Raw genomic sequence first — 19,556 nt, 5'->3', positions numbered from 1 at the left:
AGAAATGAGTTTGTGATCTCAATTGACTGCAATGAGGAGAATTATGATGAAAAGGTCAAGCTGATGTTGACCTCAGAGGCAGAGGTCATGTTGAATCCGCTGTAGGTTCTGTCTAACTGGATGCATTCAAACAGGCCAAATCCCTTTGTGCTTTAATTAGATTTTAGATGTAGAATGTCTGGACCAAGCTGTAAGTTTTGTCTTTGTTGACATTTCTGACATTTTGCTGTAATTGGCTGCTAAACTTGAGTGGGTGTGATTTATTCATCACAAAGTGCTGTATCACATGACATACTGTATATGCAAACATATTAAACATCAATTGGTCTAACGGTGGCACAACCACTGTTACAGTTAGCCGGTCACTTTGGACTAGAATGAATCAATAACCCTTGAAACTCTCTAATGGTTTCTGTATGGCGCTGTTCATCACCATCACGGCTTGCGTGAACCTGGATCAACATGTTCAACCCTCTCTGCAGCCTGTAGGGGGCAGTGTTTGACATTTTACAAGATGCATTTTTGGACCATGTATCCCTTTAATAAAACTGTTTCCTTACAGAGCCGATTTACACTGTATAAATACAGACAAAACATATAAATATTTTCTCAACCTTCTCCAGTATTAAAACTTGCAGCTGCTGAGTCATCACTTTGGTCCTTTGTTAGAATCACACTGAAGTACCCAGCAGTGTACTTACAGCTGCATGAGGTGTTCCTGTTCGATTGCTAACTAGGTTCAGAATTTTTGCCGTTGCTGTTTATGTCAATTACAGCAGGAGGTCAAGGTCAAGGTCATCTATGGTGCCAGAAGTGAGTAACAGAGGCACTGAATCAACGTCTTTACTTATTGAAAAGATTGTTCTTCAAAACAAAATGCTCTTGTCTACAAATCAGATTTTTTCTAAGTGCGAAATGTATAGAATATTGATCTCATCGCTACGCTACAATGTTATCAAAACTGTCAGGAAGAATAAAGATGAACAGCCTCGTCACAGAGAACCCAAATGCCCAAGCGCTTCACATTAAGTGAGAAAGAGTCGTCAGTCAGATATTCTAGATCGTTCACACATGATGTCATTCCATCCAGGCAAGCTAAAAAACAACCACAGGAATAGGAAACCAGCATCTACACACACACACCACACGCACACAAACACACACACACAGGTATTGTGTCTCCTAGTGATGAGGTCAGAGTTCATCGTGGCGCAGGGGCTCCTGGCTGGGCTGGATGAAGACGCCCTCCATGGTGCGCCACCAGTTGTGCTGGTTGGCCGAGCTCATGGCGTGGACCTCGCGCTGCCCGCGGATGGGGTGGCCGAACTGCTCGCCCGTCACACTCAGGAAGACGTCGGTGCCCTCGTGTTTGAAGCGCACGGCCTCTTCACGCTCCCAGTGGTCGCCGTCGCACTGCACCTTCCACACGTCCAGGTCGTCGCCCTCGCCATTCTCTCCAAACGCACTGACCTCCTACGAGACGGAAGGAGAAAGGAGAAGGGTTTGTGACCCGACTGACGTAGTATGGGTGTGTGTGTGTGTGTGTGTGTGTGTGTGTGTGTGTGTGTGTGTGTGTGTGTGTGTGTGTGTGTGTGTGTGTGTGACAGAGAGAGATACCTGATTATTAGACAGAGGTGAGCTGAAGTGGTGTGTGTGGAGGTTTCGTCCAGTCTTCATGTGTGTGATGCGGATGGCCTGACCGCACTTGATGGCCAAACCCCTCTGGCATGGACGGCCGGTTTTCCCGCGAATCTGCCAGTAACTGTTGGCGTCATCAGCATTCTCCACGCCAGTCACAGACTGCTGTCCACTACCTACACATACACACACACACACACACAAACACAGAGACACACACTTTAGCATGAGCAGGATTCATGATGTCACTGTAGCGTTTAATCTTAATCTTAATGATAAAGTGTAGAGAGAGACAGATACAATCATGACATCATTGGCGCGTCTGAGCAGTGCACAGGAAGTGATGGGTGGAAGCGCCTGAGCAACACAGGAAGTCAGACAGTCTCATTTTCAAAGTAGCAGCTGTCTTTATGCAGAGGTTTGACAGTGTTTACTCATACTTTTACTTGGTAACCTCTTAACTTCTTCATAAACGGACAGATTACGGACTGTCACTCTTTTGCCACTGAGCTTATTTTCCCCCAAAACCTGTCAAAGTAAAAGTAGTAGTCCAGGTGTGATTTTTAGTTCAGCGAAACATCTTACAAATATGGCCGTGTCCCTCTCTTCAAAGCAGCAGGTAAATAAAATCATCTTCATAGGCATATGTGTCTATTTAGTGTCATTTTAAATGAGATTTTAAATGGGAATAGGCACTTTTACTTCGAAAACGACAGGAAGCTGATTCATAATGTTCGTTAATGGTAATGGTAGATGTAGTAACAGTAGTAAGATACTTTCTATGGTAGATATTGCAATCGTATGTTTTACCTGTAAGGTCAAGAAAACATTGACATAAAATAGTAGATTAATATTAATTAGATCATTGTTGTGAAATCTTATCAGCTGTTTAGCTGTAAGAGGGAAAAGTCTCCCAAAACTTAATTTACAATTATTTACAATTGTATTTTGTTTTGATCTTTCTGAGCCAAAAGCCCCAAGGTTGATCGCAGCGTCTATATCTGATGTAATAACACACCTGCCCGTCAGCTGATCGGCGCATAAGAAAACATTAAACTGTCGAGATTTAGATTTTCTGATTTAACCCGCATCGGAAGAGGGACACACACAAACACACTACACACACACTAAACTGGACACACAGCGGCAGTGTTAGTTGTGGCGTGTGTTTACCTGAGCCATATTTGACATCGTGGGAATGGAGCCGGACGTTGTGTCTGGTGTTGAGGAGTTTGACCAGTGAGCCGCACGTCACGTAGTTCAGCTCCGACGCGCTACTTTCACTGTTTGACCACAGAAGCAGCAACAAAGACGATTTAGCCAACACATGAAAAAGGTGAATTAACTCCATCGCGGTGGTGTGTGTGTCTATGTTTGCGTGTAAGGATGCGCAGCATACAGGGTTACTTTCAAACGATAGAGCTGATTTCAGCCAATCACAGGCTGACAAGTCCTAAAATACGGAAGTAAACGTCAACATGTGATTGGTTACAGTATCCGGATGCGCCGAAGACCGGAAACTGCCTTTCTTTGTTTTTTTTTATAAAATGTATTTCCAGTTCATTCTACAATTATATAATCGCTATTTGCGCAGTTCAAAAACACACAGAACAATTATCTTAGAATATATGGGTTGTATCTACAATTTGTCAAAGTTTGTAAACGGGAACATGAAAATGAACTATCTCTGCATGGAAATTTCTAGAAAACTTGATTTTGATTATCTGATATCAGAAAGCAATTGAACTGTGCCCCATGCACTACGCGCTTTTTTTCTTCCAGGATGATTTATTTTGATACATTTGTTTAAATGTATATATTGTATGTGTTGTAAAGTTGAACGTGTCCAAGCTTCATCAGATGCAGTGAAAGGTAATATGGCTCAGGCTTGACATTCTAAAATGTCTCTGCTGCCCATTCCGCAGTCAAAGGATGAACACCTGACGTGACGTCATGATTGTGGATGTGGCCTTCCATCTGTGGACGTCCTCTGTTTATTAACCTGAATGTGCAATGTTACATCTACAACAGTAGATGGCGACAATGAGTCGGTAATGAAAGTAATAATAACCACTAAAGACGAATTTCATAAATACAAAAATCATTCATACAGCAGTCGTGGGAGAAAACGAAAGTTAATTCAAAAGTTAATTCAATTGTTTACTGTTAACTGAATACTCAGTATTCATTTTCAAGAAACTTTACTGTCTTTTCTTTGTAGTGGTTCTATAAAAAATCATACAACAAACATTGAGCTCAGTGATACATAATAAATAATTATGAATAATTCATAATTATTCTGATTATATATAAAATTAGATCAAATGTGTCAACAAGTTGTCAACACCTCTCCTATTGTTCCAGGTGTTGGTTAAATGGCTGATGCTGGTCCATAGAACAAGGAGGAGTGTTTAAGATGCAAGATGTGTTAAAGCACATCATGCAAATAGGGAAAAAAACGACAGAACTAATGTTTTTGGCAAATGCACTTTGCAACTCAATACACACACTCCAATGATAGTAATATAAAATGAATATAGTATAAGATATAGTGAAAGATGCAGGGCAAGGTGTCAAAGGGTCTGTATTGTGGTTATGTCTCAGCACAGTGTGTGGGATGAGTTCATACATAACTTCCTAAAGAATAAAAAATACAAACAAAGGTGATGTTTTAGATGGATTCTATCTCATGGTTGTGTTCTAATTGTATCTATCGCATGCACACCTGCCAACTGGTGGGGGAGACGGCAGGGCTCGACATGATGCCAAACCTGACGTCGGGTTACCTGTGCTGCTTCAACATGCACTTCGTTTCCTATTGGCTCACACCATCTTAAACACTTCACAACCAAAGCAAAAGCCAAGACGAGCGCCGCCACCATGACCTTCTTCTTTCCTGTATCAGACAGGAAGCAGGTGCAGCCAGGTTGAGAGGTTGACGCCCGCGCGCCAGATTACGTCACCATTGTATGACTACAAATCACTATCTCGCGGCTACGACGTATCAAAATGGCGTCGCATTGTTTTTAAAAAGTTAACTTTTATTTGATCTCCCCCCGGCCCTGTTGAAGAACATACAACTTGTGCCCTTGATGAGTTGTTAAGTTGAGGCCGGGGTGTCGGTCGTGTCGGGGCCCTGGAGGCGGCGGCAGGCTGGTCGGACCTGCTCGGTGAGTTTCGGCACGGAGCAGTTTGTTTCTCAGGTGAACACAAAGCTGATCCGAGGTCAGTGGGAGAGTTCAGCCAGGAACAAACAGGATGTTCCTACATGCACACCCAAACCAATACGCCCACAATCAACTGCAGGTAAGCGGCTAAAAATCTCTCACAGTATTTTGCTTTTAAATATGTTTTTTACTTGGATAATGAACGATACAAAGTCGCTTTTTAACGTTTTACAATGTGGTCCTTACTACAGCTTACAACCAATTCTTAACAAGTTCGTGTCTTTGCGTCTTTGTTGCTTCGTGATCTCTGCTCCCTACACTCCATAAACGCATCAATTATCCGGGCACGTTAACTTCTAGTCTACCGATTAGTATGAACACGTTAAATTATCTGGAAGATACGTATAAATCTGTTGAAAGTCCCTCTCAGTTTGCCCAAAGCTCCACATCAACACCCCTGGTCTACACGTTATAGCTGATAGCAATGCATTAACTGTAAAAGTGTTGAAAAATAATGTTTGAAATGTTGCTGAAAAGGTTCAATGTCATTCGCATTAAATGTTGAATTAAATTGTTTCCAGGAATAATGTAATTTAGGTCAAACAGCTGCCATAAAAATGAACTTTGGTACATTTGTCAGATGATGTCATGATTTCATTTATACAGTAAAAGGCTTCTCGATCTCTTCACCTTCTCTAATTTGGCTTCCTTGGTTTGTTTGTTTCAAATGTTGGTCCGACAAAGATGTTGTGGAGTTTGTGATTATTTGCGACATTCGACTAAAAGGAAAGATAGTGTTGCAATCATTAGCTGATAATAATCTGGAATTGCAGTCCAACAGGTGATGTCACCGTTTGGCCAGGTAACACGTGAGGTTCTGCAGCCTTGGGAAGAACTTTATGCAGTGTTATTCACACATCAGCAAACAAACATCTTCATTATTTAATATCTTGGACTGAACTGTTTTCCTATATTGGGATTGGAATTTGTTTCTAAAATGTTGCTTTTGTTGAGTTTAAATCTTTAATCATTACCTTATGGGTAGTAAAACCATGTGGATAGATAATGGAGAGGATGTCCAGGAGGAATTGCACAACAGCAAAACAACACAAAGGGCTGTGTGTGTGTGTGTGTGTTGCAGTGCAGGTATATAGTTACGGAGAATAAATTTGACCCACATATTTCATTTTTAACAATTATCAATAAGAAATATACCACACAACAATGTACCGCCTTAAGAAAGAAGAAGAGAACAGCTATGTGAGAGAGTCTGCTGACGACAACAGGCTCCAGGTTTGTCACAGAACAGATAAGAGGCTTCCTCTGCGACTACAATGGGACTTCTTTTAAATGTGTGCCACTGCGGCTGAGAGTTGGTCCTTCTACATTCCAGAGGAGTTGACCACGCTTATGTTGATCTAACTGGGAGGCCAGAGACCTGCAGACTGAGGGATTAACCAGTCATACTTGGTTGATCTAGCATTTCCTGTCTGTTTCTCTTTAAAGTGACAACAACGTCGAGTCTCCCAATGTCTTCAGGAGGCGGTGGTTCTGTCGCCAGGTTTGACCGGGTGCGGGAGCTCCCTCTCTACGACTCGGTCCCTCTGGAGCTCCCTCCGCCCCCACTCCCATTGCATGGATCAGACCGGGCCATCAGTTTAGAGCCCCTCCCCCCTCCTCCTCTACCTGATCAGGCCGCTGTGGGGCCGAACTCCTACTACCCTCCAAGCGATGACGGGCCTCTGGATGCCGATTGCGACGCCATGGACATCAAGCCAGTCCACCGCTTCATCCCAGACTCCGTCAAAAACTTCTTCCGTGGCAACAGCGGTAACCGTGGCAGCAAGGGTTGGTACCCACCTCCTCCGCCTGACCCCGACTCTCCACCCCCCTCGTTTAGGAAGAGCAGTAACTGCAACTCCACAATGGGTGTCCCCTGTTCACCCCCGCACTCTCCCCCGCCGTCTCCTTCCCTCCCCGGCTCCTATCGGGACCCCTATGGTGGCTCCGGTGGCAGCTACAACTCTCAGAAGGAGCGAGACGGCCTGCTGCTGGGTGCGGATGCCATGGACTCGGCGTCGTCAGTGCCAACCAACCTTTCTGCCCTTACCTACCATGAGCGGGTGGAGGAGTACCACATGCGTTATGCCTACATGAAGTCCTGGGCCGGCCTGCTGAGGATCCTGGGCTGTGTGCAGCTGCTGTTAGGGGCCGCAGTGTTCGCCTGCGTCTGCGCTTATGTGCACAAGGACAACGAGTGGTTCAATATGTACGGATACTCCCAACCGGGATTTGGCGGTGGGCTGGGCGGCGGCGGCTATGGAGGTTATTCTTACTCTGGCCCCAAGACACCTTTTGTCTTAGTGGTGGCTGGTCTTGCATGGATAGTGACTGTTATTCTACTTGTTCTTGGAATGACCTTATACTACCGAGCCATCCTGCTCGACTCGTCGTGGTGGCCTATCACCGAGTGCTCCATCAATCTGGTCTTGGCGGTGCTCTATTTATCAGCGGGCATAGTTTACGTGAGGGATACCACTCGTGGAGGGATGTGCAACATGCCGGTCTTCAATAATGGTCTTAACGGGCCATTCTGTCGCACCGAAGCCGGCCAGACAGCTGCCATCGTCTTCCTCTTCTTCACCATGGTGCTCTACTTAATTAGCGCAGCGGTTTGTCTGAGGCTGTGGAGGCACGAAGCAGCGAGGATGAGAAGGGAGGCACTGGAACAGGAGGTCTGTATAATACACACTCACTCACTCACTCACTCACTCACTCACTCACTGTGTTGCCTTACCAAGGATTAAAATTTTGTTCAAACACGTCTAACCTTCCTGTAATTTCTTCCTATCATAACAATCTCAGATGAAAACTACAGGATCATCAGTGCCTCTGTCTATAGTAAGTATGATGAACTGCATGATTAGTTTTCACAGGACATGGCATGAAGACAGTGTATGTGACCATAACACTCTGTCTCTGTAGCTGGGCCCAGGATCCAGGAGCTCCGACCAGACGTCTCTCCCCACAATGCAGCCAGACATCATGGACGGCCCGACCCACTCTCACACCGTTCACCGGATGGCGCTGGAACCGGAGATCCTCCATGGTCATATACCAGCCGGACACATCCCCAAACCACACATTGTAGCAGACTATGTTGCGTGAGTATTAGGACCTTCAGACACCATCGGATAAAAAGGTCTTTGTTATCAAAACTGGTAAACTTGTATAGCATCAAGAACCCAGAGTTTACACTGGTAAATATTGCAATACATAATACTGCATACATAACGATACATCCTTTGTTTCAGAGAGCAGAGGGTATTCTATAGGTTTGACACTACTTTGGACAATTAACACCCACTTATCACACATTTCATCGTCTGTTTCAGATAGTTCAGTGAAGTTTCTCGACATGTGTCCTATATGATTTATTATGACAGACCTTCTAAACATCTGACGTTGTTATTTATTGGCCCCGATGAAAACGTGTCAAAACAGGAAATGCTGAGCCGTTGTATGAATATAGCCAGCTGAACGACAAACTGTACCGTGTCTTCTTGTCTCCACAGCAAATACCCGACCATCCGCTCAGAGGAGGAGAGGGACCAGTACAAGGCCGTGTTCAACGACCAGTATGCTGAGTACAAGGAGCTGCACTCCGAGGTCCAGGTCATGGCTAAGAAGTTTGATGATATGGATGAGATGATGCGCAACCTGCCGCACCGCCCCTCCAGCCAAATGGTACAGCTCTCATCTGATGATCAGTGCTACACACACACACACACACACACACACACACACACACACACACACACACACACACACACACACACACACACACACACACACACACACACACACACACACACACTTTGATATACATATGAATACAACCCAGTGACAGTTCTTTTTTCTTCCAGGAGAAGGAGCGGATCGGTAACATTATTCAGGAGTATCAGAGGAAGAAAGCTGTAAGTATCAAAGTGAAATGGCCATAATCCCCAAAACCTTTCCTACTATGACTCATATGAAGAAGTTGATGGTGATTTTCTGCTATTGTATTTGCTGTACTCCCTTTAAATAAGTGTGAAATAAGCAAATACATAATCAATATCTATTTAATTCCTTTCCCCTTTTTCTTTTCAGGATCCAACGTTTTTGGAAAAGAGGGAGCGATGTGAGTACTTGAAGAACAAGCTCTCCCATATCAAGCAGAAGATCCAGGAGTACAACAAAGTCATGGACTGGAACGACGGCGTCAGCAACTAAACACCAGCAATTTGTATTTCCAACCAAAATGCCACCCGTGTCCGAATCAGGAAGCATTCACGTTACCAAGCAGAGCACACAGCATACAGTATACTGTGGAGCCTGTAAGGTAGAAATATCATGTGTACTTTGTATTTCCATCAGTAACTATAGGGCCAAAACAGAATTACTGCTCAAATAGTAGTTGCTGATGGTAGCCATAGCCTCAGGTGAAAAGAAATGTCAACACTGTTTGTAGAAGCTCATCCTGAAAGAGACGGTGTTGTTGCAGGTAGAAGCGTTCTCTCTCTGTGGGTAGGAAGCCTCTCCTTCACTGTGGGAACTGCCCAAATGTGATCCAAGGACATGAAATGGTGCAGAGGTAGCCGATATCCATTTCAAGATATGACCGTTGGTTGTACATGTGGCATTTCTAGAGTTGATTGCATTTTTAAGTTTAGAGTCCCGCCGTGTTTTTTGCTCAGAGAGATGAGACTTTAAGCTGAGAGAGTTGATTTGAGTTGTTATGTCGGAGGGAACTGCTAGTCTACTTCCTGTAAAAGAGAAAAGTCCATCTGCACCCACTCCAAAGCTGATAGATTGAAAGTTCAAACTGTCAAATTTAAAATGCAGACTCAGGATCTGGACATTTTCTGTGGATTATATGGGATGAAGGGACACCACAGTGTAAATGGATGGCAGTAGGCGGGCTGTTACCCTGTTTAAGATCATTCTTCTTCCTTGTTTCTTGGACAATCATCTGCTATTTCTAAAATCATGTTTATGTGGGCATTGAAGGTGTCCCAATGTCCAGGTGCAGCAGGTACAATGTTTACTCATTGCTATTGAGTGTGTTCAGAGCTGGGGAACACAAAGTGGGTTGACATTTTCATCTTGTTAGGCAGATTGTATTATGAATGTGACCCAGCTGCACAGATTTACACTCGGATAGCTGTGACACAGATCTGAACCTAATATGAGCCCGGCCACATCCATGTTCTGGCAGATGGGATAGCATGTCATTCCCAGTGCATTGTGGGAGTCTGATTGCATGTTGTAAAAGTGAGCTCATCTGCATGGAGATTCAGCTTCTATCACAATGCTTCCTCTTCTCTCAGACTGAGACCCAGTGTGAGCCCTGCAGAGAGGTCTTCACAGCAGAATGAATTAGTGTTGAATCTTCATGCATTTTTTTTTTTTAAAGTCGTATTTGTGCTCACACTTTTGTAAAATTGTACATTGTCTTTTTTCTTTTTTTATCATTCTGTATCATACACCCTGTCACTATATGATAATGAAATGGCTTTTAGATCATGTTGTGACTTTTTTTACGTTGTAGCTGAAGATATGATTCTGAAAGTAAATGTGAATTCATTGTGTTTTCATTTAAAGTATTTCTTTAAAACTAATTATGTAATTTATTGGCCGCCTTTGGTACATTGCAGATTTCAATTTGTGGCTCACTTTATGAACAACTCTGTCCGCTTCATGAAATGGTTGCTGATGTAAGCCTGGTCTGGTCTACAGCCTGGAGGACCAGTTTAGGCCAGCTGTATTTTTACTCTGCCCCTTTTCCATGTGTCAGGTTCTGGTTTTCCTGTATGGAAAACATGATTTATATCTTGTTTACAAGTGAGGCATAGGAGATACTATAAATCACAAAATTATGAAGAGACATTACTATAAGGAGAACAATTTAGCTCCCCGAATAAAAAAAATATTTACAATGATATGAAATAAACAGCAAAATCCTTAAATTAAGTTCAAGTTAAATTCTTAAATTAAGATTCTTGTTATTTATTTAAAATGCACACTGAAAAAAATTGCATCAAATGTTTACAGACACTAATTGCATTCATTCAATTACTGCAAGAAGGGAGCAGAGCAAGTGTGAGGGACTGAAGGTTAGAGTTCAATCATTTTCATTTTTCATTTTCAAAATTTATTAAATGACATTTTTGTATTGATAAGCTATATTTAGTTTGTCCCTGATTTTTAAGGCTTTTTCCTCGAATCAAATAGAAAATAACTTCAGTTCGTTCATCTGAGTGGACCGTCGCCTGCGGGCTGCTTCCTGTCACATTCCGTGGATTCCGCAGGCGACGGTCCGCGTGCTGTTAGTTTCCCTGACGGGGTGAAACCAACCAGCAGATAGACCGGTTGCTCCTGTCGGGCCTGCGTTCGGCGGGCAGGTGGGCGGGGCGTGTGCACACCTGTAGGGCGTTCACTCTGCACGCGCGCTCACGAAGCAGCGGTGACGCGCGCAGGTTGGGCGTCTCTGTACCGTCATCGTCCATCAACGCTCGTGGCGACAGGTGCTTCATTCGAAAGAAGGTAATTTAATGCCAAATATGTGCGAACTAAATGACTAAATGTACCGGGAGATAAAATGAGCGACTTAATAACAATTCACCTTCACAAATTCTTTTAAAAACAAAAAAATAGTTTTAACAAATTTACGAAATTGCGTCTTACCCCCTCGCCAGGTGTTTGCAGTATCATGTTTAGCTTTTTTTTTAGCGACCAATTATTTTACATTTTGCGTTAGAGGCTTTGACTGTCAGTATAAATAATTTTGTTACTAGGCCGAAGAACAAGAAAACCATTGGTAATATTGCTTTTGCTGGCGTGAGGAATGAAACGTTTAACTAAAATTGGCATTCCTCATTTGTTTCACCATAAACAAAGCTCTGGCTCAGCGTCAGGCCTATTTTTCTCTGCCTTCCGTTTGCCTTGTGTGGGGTTAAATGGCTGCTGGTCAGTCTCTCAGTATTATTTAAGGTCAATATTTAAAGAACTCTTGTGAATGAAGTGAGTTATCCATCAAATGAAATGTACACTCAGTAGCCAACCAGCAGTATAATTTAGACATTTCTGAACTGTATCACTTTAACTTGACACAGTTTCCCTTTTCTTTAAATAAATAAACATCTTCAGTTGAAATAAATTACAACTGGTCAGGAACTATACTGCTTTTTTCTTTACTTAGTCGTGTTATATGCAATTCAGAAGACTACTGGGCTACAAATCATTTCATCATGATTTCTCAAATGTGAAGGAATTATGGCACCATATCACAGTTAATCTGACTAAATGTATTTGGTCCCTTTTCTTTTTTGTTTTTGGCAGGGTGAGTTCCATTTGGATATCAGAATGCCGTCCCACAAACACCACCCACCTCCATACCAGTAAGTTGACCTAAATTCTTCCCATCAACCTTTTATATTTCAGCTTCAAAACTGGTCACCTTGTTCCCTGCTTCCACCTCCCCTGTATTTTACAAAATTAGCATTCAGGCCTGTAATATGAGGGTTTTATTGTCCGTAGTATAGACAGTACAGTATATTTATGCAAGCATTGGAGTACACCTTGATCCCCATGTTTTGATTGTCTGATCCTTCCTCTCTTCCAGCCACAGCGACCGGGACCGGCACAGGCACAGGCACAGTGAGCACAAGTCCAACCCTGCCTTTTCCTACTACCCCAGGGAGGAGGAACTGCTTCACTTCTACAAGTGGACCTCACCTCCGGGCGTGATGAAGATCATTTCTATCATCATCATCATCATGTGTGTGGCTGTGTTTGCCTGCGTGGCCTCCACACTGGCCTGGGAATACGACATGGGCATGATGGGGGGTGGAGGGTTGATGCCAGGATTAGGTGGTAGCTCGTACGGCGCCGGCTCGTATGGGGGGAGCTCGTACGGCGGGGGCTCGTTTGGTGGATCATATGGAGGTAGCTCATATGGAGGTGGCATTGGCGGTGGTGGCTATGGTGGCGGCGGCTATGGTGGTGCTGGAGGACAGTACATGGATCCCAAAGCGGGCAAAGGCTTCATCATTGCCATTGCTTGCATCACCTTCTTAGCTGTGCTTGTCATCTTTGTTTTGGTCGTGTCGAGACAAAATGCTGCCCACTCACCAAAGTTCTATCTAGCCACAACCATTATTTGTGCCATCTTGGCATTTCTGATGGTCATTGCCACCATTGTGTACCTGGTGAGCGTGAACCCCACTGCCCAGTCTTCAGGGTCTATTTACTACAATCAAGTTCGCCAACTATGTGCCCAGTACCAGAACCAGGACCAGGCTCAGGGGATCTTCCTGAACCAGTATCTCTACCACTACTGTGTGGTGGAGCCCCAAGAGGTATGAACCACCGTAAACCAAACTTCAGATAAGTTATTCACTAATGCCAGCTGTAATATAAGACAGTACTGAGTGGGAAGAGTATAGGAAGTGAAGGAAATGCTGCTAGGATTAGAAAACACTGCAAAATCCTCACTTTACCTTGTCATTGACTTTAGACAGTCACATGCAAGTGCAATTCTTAAAGTGTACAAATTCACAAAAAGCATATTTTCACAGCTCTTTATCATATAATGTCAAACTAATCAGAGGAATTTATCTGATATATATTAGACTTATTTAAAGATTTTATTTTGATGAAAACCCTGCCAAATGTACTGATGAGTGAATCCAGTCCTATAGTTATGTGTTCGATCTCAGTGTGTCCTCCTCTGGCCCCTGCAGGCTATAGCCATTGTCCTGGGCTTCCTCGTGTTTGTGGGCCTCATCATACTTATGGTGTTTGCAGTCAAGACTCGCAACCAGATCAGGCGCTGGGGCCGAGAGCGCATTCTCTGGGAAGAAATCAAGACCCTCAAGGATGTACACAACAGCGTGGGGGAGTGGGTGAGTGAATCACATACAGTGTATACATTTACACACACAATCAACATCACATTGAGCCCTGTAGTTGACCTGTTCTCAGTGGTGACAGAGGCAGAACACAGTCTGCACCGTTATATGTTTCTCTTTAGATTGATATAAATGTTTCTTACCTACACACTGCACTGTGTAGGGTGTGGCCATAATTTTGTAGATTTCTACAATTAGGTTAAACATATGATAAAAAGAAAACACTTATTTACAGTAAATACGATTCAAAAACATTGTCCAGTTTAAAGAAACAAATTTGGCAGAAATAAAGGGCAAGGATAAGAACACTGAACAATTTCATTGTTTGTGAAAAACACTTCACATCTCCATCAAAATGCTTATTTAGTTTGCTTGGGACATCTGTGTGACTGAAAAAGACTAAGAGCCTCAAAATACCCTCTAAAAGTTAAGTTAATTTTATTTACCTCACTGAGCACACGTGATGTCATAACACGACTGCAACAGCTTTTCAGACTGAGGCTGTGAAATTGATCATTTGTTGTAGTTAAGTAAAACAAATCTAATGGTTCTGTCTAACTGAACAGACTAGATAACTATGTGATGAAGCCTCAAATGACACTGTACGGTGCTGTGAAAGCCTACTTTGTTGCACATTGTTGAAGAAAATGCACATCGGTAAAGAAAGATGAGAAGCTGTGGGTGTGTGTGTTGGTGTGTGTGTATGTGTGCATCTTGAAAAACATGGGGGCAGGGAATGGATGGTTTCATTACCACTCTCGGGGTGTGTCCAGTACACGGACCAACCTGTGCTTTGTTGGAAAAACAAACTTATCCAACTACTCTTAAAACAAACAGACATGCATGTGACGGTGCATAAAGCTAGTTGGAATAAAAGGCTTCACCCTGAACAGTGAATCAAATTTAATATATAAATAAAAGAAACTGGATTCTGAGTGATACTGTTTCTAGCTTCCTGGTAGCTATCAGAAGTTTTCATGTCAGCAATGAAAAGTAGAGGAACCGGTTGGTCCTGGTCATCAGCGTACATTCAGACTGTTTACCATATGGGACAAACAGGTTGCTCTCTGAGAAACCAGGGCAAGTATGTAAGGAGTGTTCAGAAACAACAAGTCAGGTGTAAAGGCATTACACATCACTCTCATTAAGCAATTTGTTTTGTAATTGGAAGCTGCTTTGGCAATAAATAGATACGTGCATGTGGGGCTACTTTTAAAATCAAGTATGTATCAAGTACCCACGCTGACAAAAACACACATCAACAACATTTAAGTGTTATTCTTGCCTGAGGTTCAAGACACATACAGGCTTTCCCATTACGATGTGCACAGATACAGAACTGATTAATCAAGAGGGATATACAGTTGATGAGTTCTTTCCAAATAAAATCTTTATTTATTTAATTACAATTCATACATTTGTTTTGTTTTATTCATGCATGAATATCTGCAATATACCACAGCTGGCCATGCAGTAATCTAGACTGATTTGTAAGATTAAAACTGATTTATTTAATAGGAACAGTGCATATTAATGAACATAAGTATGCCAGATTGCCACAAGGCTAATTTTTATTTGCATTCCCTTGGCAGGCTACTTTTAAGATAACAAGACAGATTTAAATGTCAGTACCAGTATGTTTATTATTAAATTTCCAGTCTCCATTACAACTGTCTGATGTGTAAACCTTGTCTCTTGATTCAGGTAAATAATGTGTCTGGTGACCCGGAGGTGCTGGTGAGTGACGGTAATGACCGAGTCGGGGGATTCAGGGACTCTCTGGACCACAACAAGCCCCTGTACATGCCTGGGTAAGCTGTCACACACACAGCGGACATTCTTTTGTAATGAGCCCAGTGAGTTTACCTCAATTTAATCTGACATTCCTCTGCATAGAGAGGAAGTACAGTACCCCCCCTCCCCCTCCCCCAGTGCTGTGTTATTGTATCTATTTAGTCAGCGTTTCACTTTTGTTTCAGTTCCTGATTTAGTGCCTCATCCCTCAATATTTTTCTTACATTTTTTGCAGACATACTATATAAAATACACATAACATGTAAATGTAGCCTTTATGTTGAATGTGCAACAACTTATTTATGTACTGTACAACGTATCTTCTTTTCAATAACATGAAAAAAACAACATTACAAATCTCATAAGAATACTCAGCATACCAAAGTCCTACTCATCAAGGCTGTTACCAACATGTTTAACCTGAATTTGTCATCCTGTTTTGCAGAGACTCTGATATCAGCAGCTCTCTGGGGGGTCTGAAGCACAAGCTGAGGGACTATGACACTGGTGCCGAGTCTGGAGATGATCTGGACGAGGAGGACTTTAGCGCGTGAGTGGTTGTGATGGATTTGATTTGATTTCAGTTATGCAAAATATCTCCCTTTGTAATGTTAACACGTTCAGTGGAAATGTTGCTTTGGTTTCTGTAAAATACAATTAATATTATATTCAATCTGCAATAGAATATAAATAAAGCTTTATTCTTATGTTGGTTTCCTTTCAACAGCAAATAACGAGGCAGAAAAATACAAATGGGACATTTATTTATGAGTAAGGGAACATGGCTGTCTGCCCTCATTGCCACCCCTGTTTGTGTAATTAGGCACCTGAATGCAAATTTTGAATAAAGCCATTAAGACATATTTGCTGTCTTCAATGTTGTTATTTGATATTTATATGATCCGCTGTGGCAACCCATAATGGGAGGAGCCAGGAGAAGATGTGTACCGCCTTATCATCCTATTCCAACACAATTAATCTGTGTTTTATTAATTTTATTGTAAATTGGGTGTGCATGTGCCACATTTAAGGCCTCTTAAATGTTTTCTTCTTCTTCTCCTCCTCTACAGTTTGTTTCCTCCCATTGTGGATGAGCACGAGCGCCTAACCTACAAGAGGGAGTTTGATCAGGATCACCACGAGTACAAGACTCTGCAAACTGAGCTGGACAACATAAACCAGAACCTGGCAGACCTGGAGAGAGAGCTGGACCAAAACCCAGAGGGAAGTCCACAGTTCCTGGTGAGTGTGTGTGCATCTATTATGTTTTTTCAAGTGTTTTTTCTCCTTTGGAGTTATGAGGGATGGCTCTGCCTTCTTTTAAAGGGCTTGTTTAGGATTTCTTATCACCACTACAAACACAATTTGGTTTACAGTATATAAGAATTACAGTTAGTTTGGAAGGTTAGAAATTAGATTTTTCAGTTAAAGGAATGCATACTGGGATTGGCCCAATGTGCATTCTTGGTTAAATCACTGGTGTGGTAATGAAGCCCAAAGGCTCCAAATACTCCATAACAAAGGTTGTTGAATTTGAATCAATGCCAATATACTCACTTTGTCCCCAAACCTGCCAGCCACACCGGAAAGTTGAGTTTATAAGGCGCTGCAAAGGAGATGATGATGAAAGTCAGCAAATCTCATCATTGTTGTTGTAAAATTGGTGCCAAGAGCCACATAAGGCTCATAAACGTTGAGAAATGGCAGTGTTGCATTCTGCGAATACTGAAAGTACATGCAGGTTCTTCTGCTTCACCATAAAGACATAATTTGTGTTTGTGCTGCTGTATTCAGAATGGTCACTTCTGATTACTGACAAGTTCTTTATTAAACTAGGATGCCTTGGACGACTACAACAATGTGAAACTTCTCAAGAAGGTAAGGTATCTGCACTGCCAATGCTTCACGGTGTTATTGTAGCTTGTGAAATACTAAAGTCGTGTCCACACCCACATGTCCTGTTCCGGTTCAAACATGTGAAGCAACTTAATGTGGTTATCTACAGTCCAGTCGGTTCAGTTCAGCTGTCTTAGTTTAGGCTGTATTCCAATCCCATTTGTGTTCCGTATTATTTAGTTCCTTGCATAGTAAATCATTTCTATCATTTTATAGATTTTCTTGCTCTACCCTTAGACAATTTCTTTGTTTATATGTGTTGGATTTTCCTTTCCTGTGTGAAACCAAACTGGAATGTTTTTCCCCCCTGCAGTCGTCAGAGTACCAGACTAAGAAGAGGCGGTGTAAATATCTCAAAACCAAACTGTCCCACATCAAAAGGAAGATTGCTGAGTATGACCGCCGACCATAAATCTTGACCTCTGACCCTCATTATTAAAACGAATCTGCATCCCCTGCATTTCCCATCTCCTGTGTTTAAATTGATAACTAATCTATACAAGTACTTTGCTGAGGACATTTGTCCCTGAAATCACTGTGGTATCGATACAGTTTTGCTAAATAACAGGTTTTGTTTTTTGAAATGAAAGGGGTGAAGGAAATGTGGATTTTTTAAAACCTCTTCTTTTTAATACAATCTTTGACCCATTCTTCATCCTCTGTGAGACTCATGAAGAACTATTATGTTGATCAACAAAGGTCTATGAATGTATTTCATTACTTTGTATGATGAAGCTAGAAAGTGAGATGAACCTTCAGTGAGCCTGTTGCTGTGCTTGTTTTAGAACTTTTTTGTGACATATTCTAGTACAGTGAAGCTGCAACTCTAAAGGAATGAGTTTGATTTGTTTTGCACTCTCACTATTGTAAGTCTTGTGTACATAATATTCTTTTAATGATAAGACATTTGAATCCTAATTTTAGTTTCTGGTTCCTGTTTTGTTTTTATGCCAGAACAGTAATTTTATGTTTTTATAAATAGAAAAAAACGCATGTGAAGTTGTGAGTTCTATCTATTACACATTATCTTTGCAGTATCTTCGTGAATGATTTTTGTTCACTTTCTTGCTCGTATTTTAAAACAACTGAACAACTCCTCCTTGCCCGTCTACGCATCAGACTGGTTGTCATTAATTACAAATGCTGGTGAAAATTGTGCCTCTTGTGATAGGTGGTTTTCTGAACAAATTTATGCGGAATGTTTTTTGTGCCATGTACCTGCAAGATCATGTATGACTGTATAAGACAGCCTTTGGCAGAAATCAGGGCTGTAAACTTTCAATAAAAATATCTACTCATATTCGTTTTGGTTTTTTCACCTTTCAGCACCACTAACCTGAACTCATGGGGGGTAATTGTACTCTTAGGGGGAAGAGAAAGTAGTAGTAGGGTGAGGAAGATAAGTAGTAGTAGTGGTTGCTTTTTGGATTTCAGAAAAGCAATGCAGTGTTGTTACATCGAACCAAACACTTAATTTTGCGCTGATTTCAGCTAAGGTTGTCCCAACATTCAGGTTTTTATAGCTTTGATTCCGGCTTCTGCACAACTGCTGTTCCTTTAAGACAGCTTCTTTCAGCTGAAGTGGCTGTTTTACATTCAGAGCTGCAGCACATTCAAGCAGGGCTAGTTGTGTTGACAAAGCGTGTGATACTGTTGATGCATGACTCCTTTGAGATCCACAAAGGCAGGTGTGTCTATTGCAATAGACAACAACCTGCAAAATACTGTCACATGGTTCCAATAACCCAACCCATTAACCCAATATTGCAAGCCACATTATTATTGTGGTGTTGCCTTAACAGCACAGAGCAAAGTTACAATAATGACTTACTAGACTATAGCTGTACAGAATGTTTGAGAAGACATTAATGATTCCCAAAACAACACTGGTCTGGTTAGGTAGACTCACTATGCTCCTTGATTTAATAATGATTAAATCAATTAAAAGTTTATATCACTGCACACCAATAATGGGAGGACAATAGGATGTTTTAGATATTTGTTATTATGTTATTGTCATTATTGTTGTATTAGTAATTTTAGTCCCTGACTTTTGATGCATTTATGTAGGATTTAGAAACAACTGTTGTATTGAATTTTAGTAATT

General features: G+C 41.9%; 3 protein-coding genes and 1 long non-coding RNA gene across 4 annotated transcripts in view; 1 reads left to right on the top strand and 3 right to left on the bottom strand.

Annotated features, from left to right (window-relative positions):
* Nucleotides 1–517: 517 nt before the first annotated feature.
* sdf2l1 (stromal cell-derived factor 2-like 1) lies at nucleotides 518–3,079 on the bottom strand. The gene is made up of 3 exons (XM_076149446.1): nucleotides 2,812–3,079; nucleotides 1,618–1,814; nucleotides 518–1,473 (listed from the first exon to the last, which is right to left on the bottom strand). Exons 1-3 carry the CDS (start codon nucleotides 2,987–2,989, stop codon nucleotides 1,195–1,197), a joined length of 654 nt encoding a protein of 217 aa, XP_076005561.1. The 5' UTR covers nucleotides 2,990–3,079; the 3' UTR covers nucleotides 518–1,194.
* Nucleotides 518–19,556, bottom strand: part of dmrt2a (doublesex and mab-3 related transcription factor 2a) — a 79,898-nt gene continuing 60,859 nt past the window's right edge. The window contains exon 5 of the mRNA XM_076149442.1: nucleotides 518–1,129. The gene's annotated coding sequence lies outside the window, so the exon portion shown is untranslated. The remainder of the gene's footprint in view (nucleotides 1,130–19,556) is intronic.
* Nucleotides 4,808–18,749, top strand: LOC143000179 (uncharacterized). Its single transcript, XM_076149411.1, is given in 15 exon segments — nucleotides 4,808–4,944; nucleotides 6,312–7,540; nucleotides 7,671–7,706; nucleotides 7,791–7,969; nucleotides 8,381–8,552; nucleotides 8,732–8,782; nucleotides 8,958–9,047; nucleotides 9,567–9,569; nucleotides 12,401–13,207; nucleotides 13,592–13,753; nucleotides 15,464–15,570; nucleotides 15,999–16,103; nucleotides 16,624–16,795; nucleotides 17,390–17,431; nucleotides 17,763–18,749. Coding segments are annotated over 14 exon segments (3,231 nt in total). The 5' UTR covers nucleotides 4,808–4,944; nucleotides 6,312–6,334; the 3' UTR covers nucleotides 17,862–18,749.
* LOC143000180 (uncharacterized) lies at nucleotides 10,182–11,388 on the bottom strand. Its single transcript, XR_012963599.1, has 2 exons — nucleotides 10,802–11,388; nucleotides 10,182–10,759 (listed from the first exon to the last, which is right to left on the bottom strand). It is a non-coding gene; the product is annotated as an uncharacterized LOC143000180 (long non-coding RNA).

The sequence above is a fragment of the Genypterus blacodes genome, unplaced genomic scaffold, assembly GCF_046128005.1.
Source record: "Genypterus blacodes isolate CSIRO-AG114 ecotype Tasmania unplaced genomic scaffold, CSIRO-AGI_Gbla_v1 ptg000045l_1, whole genome shotgun sequence".
Taxonomy (NCBI): domain Eukaryota; kingdom Metazoa; phylum Chordata; class Actinopteri; order Ophidiiformes; family Ophidiidae; genus Genypterus; species Genypterus blacodes.
The sequence above is the reverse complement of the archived record's forward strand: the minus strand, read 5'-3'. Positions and strand labels throughout refer to the sequence as shown.